Below are 11,681 nucleotides of genomic sequence, written 5' to 3' on the forward strand. Positions count from 1 at the left end.
AGGGAAAGTCAGATTTGGCCATGATGACAAACTACAAAGAAAAGACTGATAGAAATCACTACACAACAGAATATTTGGTATGCAAAAACCAAAACCAAAACCAAAATTGAATAAACATGAAAGATAAAAGGCATATTTGATCCTGCATTCCCCACCCCCTTGCCACAAGCCCTTAAAGCCCTCAGTGTCTGCCTCCGGGAGCAACACCAAACCTCGAACAGAACCCCAAAGGCGTTCCCAGCCTGGCCCCTGCCCACTCCTCCAGCTCCATCTCATATGACTCCCCACTGTACTTGAGTCCTTCCAGCCATAAACTCCTGCCTTCCACTGCTCACGTGTGTCATGCTACCTCCTTCGCTGTCTAGAAAGCTCATCCCAGCTCTGCACTGACCATCTCCCCAACAACTGGGCCATTCCCACTGGATTCCTGCACATCCCTCAAGGCTCTCTTCCTCCTGACCCCCTAGCCCTATGTTGGCATTAACCCAGCTCCAGTGATAGAGGAGATGATGTTAAAGAAGAAGAAAAGTTATATTATAGATGCCAACGAAGGTAAAATCAGTATGAATGTTCACCGAGGAGATACGTGAGAAGTGGTGAGAGACAACTCTCTCCACCTAGGTTGTGGCACAGAGAATCCTACTAAAAGCTAAAAGCAGCACTGAATTCAAGGCTCTGTGCTGTCATGAAAACGATCAGTGTTTTCACAAGCCATAATTTAACAAGATCCACTCTAGAGAAAATTCTGATACCATTCAAGAGCAATTACTGTCCCAGGACAGTGTTCCTTTGACAGTGGTGATGAAAACTTGAATACTAAGCTCTAATCATAACCACGTGCACATGCACACACGTGAGCTGCTACTCCTCTGCTCTGAGGAAGCAGAGCAGCGGCGTGGTCCTTACTGATGCCTCAGCTCTGAAGTGGTGGCATAGGGCTCGATGAAACTGTCCTTTTCAACGGAAGTCGCGTCACTCTCAGACCGGGATCTCTGACGAGGCTGAGGAATGGCAACGGTCCGGCCAGTCAATGTTGTTGCTAGAATGACCGCAGCCAGAGCAGATCTATGGACAAAAGCATCGCGGTGAGTCGGTGAACTGAAGGTTGGACAATGGGATACATGAATTAATCAAGGTTTATCTTCTGTTCTACAATGTTTAGTGTTCATCTACTGATGATGTACTTGCAGTCTGTTACACACCCTCAAACAATCTAATTTCATTCTCACTTCAACTGTATGAATAGATATTATCATCACCTCCATTTTCATATAAATTTTATATAAATTAAATAACTTGCCCAAGATTCCTAGCTTATAGGAGATGGAACCAGGTATCTAATACAGGAAGTCTATATTCCAGTGGTTTTCCTGTTAAAATGAAAGATCAGAATTAAAAAAACCCAGAGATATAAAAAGATATAAAAGATTTTAAAATCTTGTTAATTATTCAAAACTATAATATAGGAAAGATAGAGCAATAGATTTACCCTCCTACCTGAAAAAGTGAAATAAAACAACGGACTTAAAATTGGCCCAGCTTACTGCCTGAGAGAATTTCCAGGTCACAGCACAGGAAGGAGGAACTGAGGTGGGGCCAGGCAGACTCCCTGAGCTGTAAAGTTGGAGCTGAGAGTCCAGGAACACCAAGACAGACAGAATTTGAAGGACAGAGTGCCAGAAAGGAGACAGCTGAACAGAGAGAACTCCGGAAGTCTGCAAGAGAGAACTCCAGAAGTCTGCAAGAGTGTTCCGCAAAATGCTTCTCAGTGCCTGAGTGTGAGGAAACTGCCCCAGGCTGGAGGAAGAGCCGTTCACAAAGATTAAAGGAACAGTGCTGGATGCTTACACACGGTTGAGGTCAGTGTCTGTTCCCAAGAGACAGACAGGAAAAAGTTATAATTCATGAGACATTGGGTACAGTACTCTAAAAGGTCTTGCTTCAGTAGTGGAGAATAATTAGCCCTAGATTGAACATTGCTCCAAACCCTGCCTAACAAATCATAAAAGCAAGACCCAAAAGATCAAACTGGTTCCAAGTAATTCAATTGCATCCCAGTACAAAATTTAAGAAGACTTACAGGGATACAAAAATACTAGCACTCAACAACATAAAACTCACATCAATCAAGGATAACCAGGCATGCAAAGGGATGGAAACACATGACCCGTAATGAAGAGAATAATCAATCAAAACCCATTCAGAACGGAACACATATATTAGGATTAGCAGAGGAGGACATTAAGACAGTTATAATAACTGTATTCCGAATGTTCAAAAAGCTAAGTAGAGACATGTAAGATTATAAAAGACTTGAACGTCAGGAGATGAGACTCACACTGGATAGGATTAACAGCAGATTACACATTGCGGAAAAGACCAGTGAAACTGAAGCCAAAACAATAAAAATAAAAAAAAACACCACAAAATGAAATATAAAGAGGAGAAAAAACAATTAAAATTTAAAAGAGCACAGTGAGATAGATAAAAAACACTCCTGTTTTATCTTCTAAGCCAGTCAGTTTTGGTGTAATTTGTTACATGGCAATAATAACTAATATAATAGCCTTATTGTCAAATGGTGCTGGAACAACTGGATACCCACATGCAAAAAAAAAAGGAACTCCCACACCTCCCACCACACAAAAATGCACTCAAAATAGATCATAGACCTAAACATAAAGCCTAAAACTATAAAACTTCTAGAAGGAAAATACAAGAGAAAATCTTTGTGAGCTTGGTCAGGAAAAGATTTCTTAAATATATTGAAATCATGATCTGTAACAGGAAAAAGTGACAAGTTGAAATTAAGAATTTCTGCTCCTTGAAAGATACAGTTAAAAGAATGAAAAGATAAGCCACAGATGGGGAGAAAATGTTTGCAAATTACATACTTAATATAGTAAAAAACTTGTATCCAGAATATATGAAGAATTCTCAAGATACAGTAATGGGAACACACACAATCCAATTTTTAAAAGTGCGCAAAAGGTTTAAACACTCTATCAAAGAAGATATACGAATGGCAAATAAGCACCTGAAAAGATGCTCAATACCATTAATTATTAGAAAAATGCAAAATAAAACCATAATGAGATACAACTACACATCTATTAGAATGTCAGAAACTTAAAAATATTGGCCAAGACAAACCTTCATGCTCTTCCTCGCCAACCTGGGCCTGACAGAATAGCTCCCACAAGGAAGAGTGGTGAGAGAAGAAAGGGCCACGCTGCTAACAGTGAGGTGGCGACCTGAGAGAACCCCACCAACACTGGCAAATGCATCCACAGAATGAGCTTCCAGAGAGGTTCCTCTTAGGCATTCAAAGAGATGCAGAAATTTCCCAGGAAAGAGACAGGAACTCCAGATGTGCACATGGACTCCAGGCTCAACAAAGCTACTGGGCCAAAGGAATAAGGACTGTTCCATACCTTATCAGTATATGGTTGCCCAGAAAGTATAATGAAGATGAAGATTCGCCAAAGTCTATACATTGTTATCTATGCACCTGTCACCACTTTCGAAAACCTTCGGGCAGTAAAAGTGAATGAGAAGAGCCAACTGTCAAATAAAGTTATAAATACGCGCGCGCACACACGCACGCACACGCCCGCGCGCGCGCACACACACACACACACACACACTGACCAAACCAAGTGTTGGTAAGAATGTGAAGAAACTGGAACTCATAAACTGCTGATGGGTACATAAATGAAATAACAACTTTGGAAAATAGTTTGGCAATTTCTTAACAAATTAAATATATACCTAGTATATGACCCAGGTATTCCAATCCTAGAATTTATCCAAGAGAAATGAAAGCATATGTCCAAAGATTTATACATAAATGTTCATAGTAGCTTTATTTCTAGCAGCCAAAAACTGAAAACAACACAAATATCCATCAACAGGTGAGCAGATAAACAAATTGTGACATATCATATAATAGAATACTCAGCAATAAAAAAAATGAATTATTGATTTCCACAGTATGGATGAATGTCAAAATAATTAGGCTAAAAGAAGCCAGCATAATTATTTTGTGTAATTCCATTTATATAAAGTTCGAGAAAATGCATACCAAATCTATAGTGACTAAAAGCAGATCAGTGGTTGCCTACGAATGAAGGTAAGAGAGGGTTGGACAGGAGAATGGAGGTGGGAGCGAGTGAGGGGCTGGAGGGAGGAATTACAAATGAGTATAAGGAAACTGTGGGGGATGATGGATATATTTATTATCCTGATGGTGGTGAGGGCTTCACAGGTGTAAATATGTGTTGAAACTTACCAATTATGCATTTTAAATGTGTACAGTTTATCATATGTCTATTATACCTCAAAAAAACCTGTTTTTAAAATGATAAATGACTGTCTAAAGCAAAAATGGGAACAATATATTGTGGGGTTTATAACATATAGAATTAAAATGTAAGACAACAGTAATACAAAGGATGGGAAGGAGGACATAGAGGTAAAGCGCTTATACTACATGTGAAATAGAATAATTGAAGATTAATGTGCATGCTATTTGAAAATAAAAAGATTTAGAAAAATGCCAAATTTGTTAAAGCCATGTTGATTAATTTGGGTTTATAAAGATTACAACCGAGGTATTTTTGTAAAGCACGAGACCAGAAATTTTCTAATGAGTCTACGGCATGTTTGCCATGAAAATGATGTGTTTTTTTTGTTTGTTTGTTTTTCTGCTTTATAATGGAACATAAAGCTAACCCTCTCACTGTTGCTGCTGCTACACACACATTTAAGTCCTAATGACATAACTAAAGGGTTGTTCACACAAACACTGAAGAGCTTGACAGACCTTCAAGTGCATCACAGCAAAGCCACCACTTGTCGGCTGTGAGACTTTGGGCAAATGACAAACACTTGAGCTCAAAAGAGAGATGCCAACAGGACTTCTCTCATGGGGTCACTGAAAGGATATAATGAAATAATGTTTCTAGGGCACTTAGTAGAGTCCTTGGCACAGAGTAAATACTAATAAATGGCTATTCTTGATATCAAGATAGTACCAAAGGAAAAAACAACACTAAAAGTATTTAAGTGTTTATATCGGGAGGCATACGATATATTCCAGTCTGAAAGAACAATAAAAAGAAGGCACTGCCCTTGAATGCAATTTGTTCTCGTTGCTAATAGTCAAGTCACGGATCCAGGTTATCGTATAGATAAAAAATAGCCTGAAATTCTCCTGTGTCTAAAATTACAGGCAGGGGTCTTAGGTATAAAACGAAGTCAGCTCTCTGGTTAGAAGCACTGGAGGATAGGGAAACCAATGCCTCTTCCTTCCTTCCTGCGAGGCAGAGTTATGTTTAAAAAGAAAATTATGTGCACAACTCAAATTGCTTTTAACATTTGATATCAACTGGAATAGTTGGGCTTTAGTGCTTTACATTTTGAAAAATACTAATTGCATTCAATTATGAAAAGTGAGCATTCCATTCCATATACCTAAAAGGGATAAACCATTATCCAACAGAGAAAGCATATTAAATTATGCAATCATGATAAATATTTTAAAGGACAAGATTCTAAACACCCTATTTGTAATTTTCTTACCAGTTGGAACAGTTCCAGTTCCCACCTCTTGGTGGCTGAGCACAAAGGTGACCTCAGCGCCTGCTCACCTGAGACTCACTCACCTTGGTCTCTCCGGAGAGGGGTTGGGGCTGCGAGGAGGAGGTGTCCGGGGCACAGCTGGCTTCGGTGCAATACTGGCCGCAGGGAGAAAGCCATGGATGATGTGTTTCTGCACAAATAAAACCCAGCAGAGGTCACTGGTGTAAGGAATCACCTGCATCCTGCCACCACCCATCTCTGGGCCTGAGAGGGGACACTTGTACTGGCTACCCAGGGATCTAGCCCCAGCAGAGAGGTCACTCTACCCTTGCTACCCCCATCCCCCATCTGCCCAGACAAGCATGCCCACCCAGGGAGTGTCATTACTGCTGCCTATTGTGGGGCCTTCTCAGACTTCCCTCCTCAGAGCAGCTTCCCTAACCCCAGGAGTCACCTTCCAGCACCTCCACTTGTCTCACATCATGGACCTCAATGACCCTACTCACTTGCCACCCTCCTGCAGAATGGAAGCTTCTTGAGAGCAGACAATCTTCTTGTCTTTACTAACCCTGAACTCTAGCACTTAGCGCATTGCCCAACAGCTGGTAGGGGCTTCATAAAGATTTTAAGTAGTTTCAGTGACACAGTGTAAGAAAAACTAGTTCATACACAATGAAAGTTGAAGAATCCTGCTTTAGGCAACTGAATCTCTCAGAAGTTTCTGAGTGTAGCTCAATCATTTTCTGTGCATCAGCCATTCATTCACACCTACTAGAGGCAAAACACCATGACAGCAATGAAGAAACCTTGTCTTTATCCTCAAGGAGGGAGGGTGCAGAGGAAAAACATCCCAATGCTTACTGCAAAACACAGAATTATGGAATGTGCCAACGGAGAGGTAAAGACAAAGTGCTGAGGTGGCCCAGAGAGAGAAGGGGTCCTTCAGGTCTGGGGGCTAGCAAGGGGCCCTCTAATGTCCCTTTAGAGAAAAATCACAGAGGCATTTAGACTGAGTCTTCCAAGATGGCCACCGCTATCACATTTGGGGAATGTGATGGAAAAGCATTCTCGGAAAAGGGAACAGCATGTACGAAGGAATGAAGCAAGGCATTAGTGGCAGTGCTCTGGAAATAACAAGCAAGCATCCAGTTTGCTGTAACACAGAGGTATCCGGGAGGGAGAGACTAGAACAATGGGCTGAGGATTGGTTCCATTTAATAGTTTTGATACCAGACTAATGAGATCCTGTGGCCTAGTGAGGAACACTCCCTGAAACTGAACCCTAAAAAGACTCATCAGGCAGTGGTAGGCATAAGGTACAGGGGAGAGAAGGGAAGAGCAACGAAGGGGGAGAGCCAGGGTTTTGGGCATCCTTCAGGACGGGTAGACCTTCCAAGTGTCTCCTGCAGTACCCACCCCCAACCCCCGCCCACTTGCATGGCCAACCCCAAGTGCAGGCATTCCAGAGCAGTGTCTGCTGTATCCCGCTATTCTGTCTACCGCTCCGTGTAGCACCTACTATCCTGTACTTGCCAAGCAATTTAACAGTTTAATGTCTGCCTCATCTCCCATCCCTATCTGCATCTGTGAGATGCTCAAGGAGAAAAAAAGAGTTTTCTTCACCTTTGATTTGCCAAGGGCTGGCATCTCATAGGCCCCACAAAAATGCCTCATGAGGTTTTTGTTTGTTTGTTTGTTTGTTTGTTTTATAGAGTGACTCTTTCACAGTATGCTAAATATTTTCACTTGTACCACTATAATCGTTTCCTAACTGTGGTCCTCCTGTCTCTCTCTCTAAAACACAGGATGAACCTGTCTCGACCCAGCAGGAAAGCCCAGAGTGGGCAGCCCCAATCTCTTGATGATAGAGAAATGGTCTAGTGAAGTACAGGAGGCTGCTAAGCTGCTATCAGTTGATTCTTACCAATGGACCCAGATTCTTTTCTTACCACCCCTCTTCATCTCTACCCATATTCTCTATGCTTTAACATTCAGAATTGCCTTCCATTTCCCACACAGCAAATAATTCATTCATTTTCAGGCCTTTGTATATGCTGTTCTCTCCTCCTGGAATTCTCTTCCCTTATCTTTATCCCCGCCAAGGCCCAGTCAACTCTCTGGACTGACTTGGCTGCTCCTCCCCTGGTATGCACCTGTACAGTAATTTTTGCCTAACCATTTTGTGCTCAGTTACTTATTGGTTTGTCTATCGTTTAGACAGTGTGGCCGTAGCCTGTCAATCAGACAGAGTAAGAACTCAATCATGCCATGCTGAGTTAGCAAAATTGCAATGCAAAAATATGCTTCAACTATGCCTTCACTGCATCTCAACACCCATCTACCTAAAACGACTGCCGCTGATGAGACGGCTGAGAACAGGAAGCCAAGTCAGACATGCTTTCTAAACCCAGTCAAAAACAGAGGTCAGTTGTGCCCTTATCAAGACGCTTTCTCTGCACTTAAAGTATTACATTTATGGAGAAGTGGATGGAAGTAGGTTTGGAGATTCACTAGGCAAGTATGGAAAAGGGAGAGAGGAGCACAAGAGTTGAGAGTGTAAAAGGGACGTGATTATAATGATGGACTGTGCAATTAGAAATTAGGGCTGGAAAACGAGGGCAGTAAGAACACTGATAAGATCAACTGATTGATTAGGGGGTGGTGATGTGCGTTAACCATTATTGGAGGCAAGATACTAGAGGAAGTGAGTAGCAAAGACAAGTGGGATCAGAGAATGAGGCTGGGAGTATGCAGCCATAGTGACAGAGTGGCCATGGGTAGGGATGGAGGAAAGTATTCCAGGCAGAAGAAAAAGCAAAAGCAAAGGCCTGAAGGAACAGAGCAAAGGTAGATATGGGTGGAGAGTGAGTAAGTGTGTGTGTGTGTGTGTGTGTGTGTGTGTGTGTCCGCGAGAGCAAGCGAGAGAGGTATTTGGGGACACTGGGTTCTAATGAGGGCAGCAGCACGATCAAATCTGCGTTTTAAAAGAAGTCCTTTGGCTGCTGTGTGGAGAATGGACTAGGGAAAGGGCAAGACTGGAAACAGAAATGATGAGGGGCTGCTGCAGCCGTACAGGCAGATGCGGGAGGACGCGGAGGGGGCGGGGCGGGAACAGCTGCCAGATGTATTTGGTGGGTACAATCTACGGAACTTGCTGATGGGGTGTCCGTGGGGATCGGCGAGGGAAGGATTCAAGAATGACTCGCCATCCGAGACATCCAGCAATGGAGCAGTTTTTGCCCTGCAGGAGCGAACTCCCCAAGAGAGGAGCGAATGTTGCAGGGCGATTCCTGTCCGACTGAGGCTGACCCTGGGATAAAGGATTCTTCAGAACACGAAAAATCAAGGCATTTCGAACGGAAAACCACTTCCTCTTGTGTCGCTACCTTGCCTCAATCTCAGGCCAAAGCCCATGCCCTCCTCCCTTAATTCCTGGCCCCCAGGCCAGAGCACAGGCCGGGCAGGGATCTACTTACAAACTGGCTCCTGCGGCCTCTCGGAAACCCCAGGAACATCCTTGCTGCGGGGAGCGGCCGCACCCCGCTGGACTCACGCGCTGGTCTCCCCAGAACCCAGGACCTCTCGCTAAAGCCCGTCCCAGAAGCTGGCCTAGCCTCAGGAGCTTTTTCTACGCAAGGGACTTCGCAACAAGCACGTCTGCCACTGGCTCTGCTTTCGCGCCGGCCAATTAGAGCCAAGAATACTTCATCCCCGTCGCTCTTGGCAACCAGCAGGTTCTGCGCAAATTCTCTCCCTGGCGGAAATTGTGCGAGCTGTACGTTCTCCTATTGGTCAGGTTAGATGTCGATCTCTGACGCCATAGCCTATCAGGTTCCGTGAGAGGCAGAGGGCGGGCAAGACGAAGGACTCCAGGAGCGCGCTGGGGAATCCGAAGTGGCGCGCTGCAGGTAATGTAGCTGTAGACCCTAGACCGAGGTGGGACCCCAGCCGGCTCTGCCCCCGACCTAGACTGAACAGAGGAGCCACGGCTTGGACCGAGCAGGGCTATCAGAAACCAGGCATGTGACGAAAATGAGGGATGCGGTGACCAGGACAGAGATCTTCTGGTTCTTAGACTTTGGCAAATAATTCAGTCTTTTAGGGAACACTGCGGACCAGCTCCTGCCAAAGAGGCTCTGGCTTCGAGAAGAGTGTGGGCCGTGTGCAGGAGAGCTTGCTCGAGTTCCGTCTTTCATTTTCTGTGGATGAAGGCCGCCGATGGAACGGAACCCGCCTGATGGCACAGGCCCGGTGCACGTGCCTTTTGGGCACATTGTGGCCAATGAGAAATGGCGTGGGTCGCAGCTGGCACAGGGGATGCAAGGTCGGTGGGCTGCCCTCTGCATAAACCCTCTCTTCCTACCCCACTTTTTAAAAACGTTCTACCAAGTGTCACTTTTTCATATAAAGCTCACGGAACTTATTTTCTTGTCTGCATTTTAAGGGAAAATTAAACTTGTTTTTGAGGATGGCCTGACACCGGTAGATTTTTACTTGTCTAGCAGATCCTGCATTCTTTATGTCACCGAAGCTGATTTGGTGGCAGGAGGTAGCTACCGAAAGAGGCTTGTTCGCGTTAGAAATGTAAGTGCTGAATTGAAGAAATTGACCTTGAAAATTGACTTCTATTCTCCTCTCTCTTATGTTTAGAATAATTTATATGAAACCATTGCCCATTCCAAGCACTCTTGGAGCTGTAGTTTTCTTAAACTTGAAAGGAATTTTGTTACAAAATGGTTTACTGGTTTTTTTTCCTTTGAAGTCCAGTAATCTTCAAGGAATCGTAGTAGTTGAAAAAACGCAGATAAGTGAACAGTACTTCCCAGCCATACAGAAGTTTACCGTGTTAGACCTTGGGATGGTCTTGCTTCCAGTGGCCAACCAGATGGAAGCGTCCTGCCTCATTATCCAGTTAGTAAGTACTGATTCCTACTCCACAATAGCCTTGTCCTGAAGACTCTCAACTGACCTTCCTGGATCCTTTACCCTAGCAGCTGCCTTTGCTATTGTTTCTTATTGAGTACATCAATCCAATCTAATCATTCTGTGATTTGTGAAACATTTTTGAGGAATTTCAGTACAGAAGCTGCCTCTGTAGCCAGCAGAGCTTGCTGCCTGTTCTAGGCAAATGTGTAACAAAGTGAACAAGTTGGAGACCTGATTTTGGACTCCCAGGCTGTGATGACTCCATTGTTCATTATTGTGTACTGACGCTCATGAAAATGTCAACTAGCAGCCGCTTTGCCTCATCCCCACATATCTTTTGTTAAGCATCAGCACTGTGTTTAAGATTATTCACCTTGATCGTACATCAGAATTTCGTGGGGAACTTTTCAAAATAATAATACATGAGCCTTACCGCAGACCAATTAAAAATCGGAATGTGAAAGTAGGACCTAAGCATCAATTTTTGTTGTTGTGCTGTTTTTAAATAATCTTCCCCTCTGATGTGCAGCTAAGGTCGAGCACCGAATTGGAAATGCAGTCCTGTGTGGTTCACAGATCCTTCTCTATCTGCACAGCTCTCTACATTACTGTTCCTAACTTCTCTCTATGTGATGCTATTATCTGCCTTCCTATATCCAGCACTTACTGAAGACTGGGTTCCTCCTTTGATAGTAAGCTGTTATATCAAGCAGGTCCATTTTAGGGATAGCCATCATTCAGTCTCCTACAACTGAAATGTTTCTTAGTGGACCATAGGAACATGTTTGAATTCCTCAGAGTATATTTTCATCAGTGGTTTGTTTTTTTTTTCCTATGCCTCCAGCACCTGGTATTCCTAGGTGATCTCCCATCCTAGTACTAACTAGACCCAACCCTGCTTAGCTTCCAAGATCAGACGAGATCAGGCACATTCAGGGTGGCATGGCCGTAGACTGTTTTCATTAGTTTTATCCTGAGCATTCTGAAAACTCAAAGTTTTTAAAATTTTTATCTTACTCCTTTGTGTAGTCATATGGTTCATCATTTAATAATTTTGCTGATGTCTGAAAAATCATATTCATGGCATATGAAAACATTTATAGTGGTAAGTCAAGTTGAACCAAATGGAAAAACTAAAATTTCCACAAACTACATTTTAAGAACCCTGCCTG

At 43.4% G+C, this 11,681-nt stretch overlaps 2 protein-coding genes and 1 pseudogene across 2 annotated transcripts in view; 1 reads left to right on the forward strand and 2 right to left on the reverse strand.

Annotated features, from left to right (window-relative positions):
• Positions 1–9,219, reverse strand: part of CEP89 (centrosomal protein 89) — a 74,371-nt gene extending 65,152 nt beyond the window's left edge. The window contains exons 1-3 of the mRNA XM_006926779.3: positions 9,060–9,219; positions 5,667–5,773; positions 907–1,065 (exon numbers count right to left, since the gene is read on the reverse strand). Of these exons, the coding sequence (XP_006926841.1) occupies positions 907–1,065; positions 5,667–5,773; positions 9,060–9,098 (305 nt within the window). The 5' untranslated portion in view covers positions 9,099–9,219. The remainder of the gene's footprint in view (positions 1–906; positions 1,066–5,666; positions 5,774–9,059) is intronic.
• Positions 9,220–9,431: 212 nt separating this feature from the next.
• FAAP24 (Fanconi anemia core complex associated protein 24) overlaps positions 9,432–11,681 on the forward strand; it is a 3,456-nt gene continuing 1,206 nt past the window's right edge. The window contains exons 1-3 of the mRNA XM_015600582.2: positions 9,432–9,907; positions 10,028–10,167; positions 10,346–10,508. Of these exons, the coding sequence (XP_015456068.1) occupies positions 9,802–9,907; positions 10,028–10,167; positions 10,346–10,508 (409 nt within the window). The 5' untranslated portion in view covers positions 9,432–9,801. The remainder of the gene's footprint in view (positions 9,908–10,027; positions 10,168–10,345; positions 10,509–11,681) is intronic.
• Positions 11,345–11,463, reverse strand: LOC112474746 (annotated as a pseudogene).

This window comes from Pteropus alecto, unplaced genomic scaffold (genome assembly GCF_000325575.1).
Source record: "Pteropus alecto unplaced genomic scaffold, ASM32557v1 scaffold7, whole genome shotgun sequence".
NCBI lineage: Eukaryota > Metazoa > Chordata > Mammalia > Chiroptera > Pteropodidae > Pteropus > Pteropus alecto.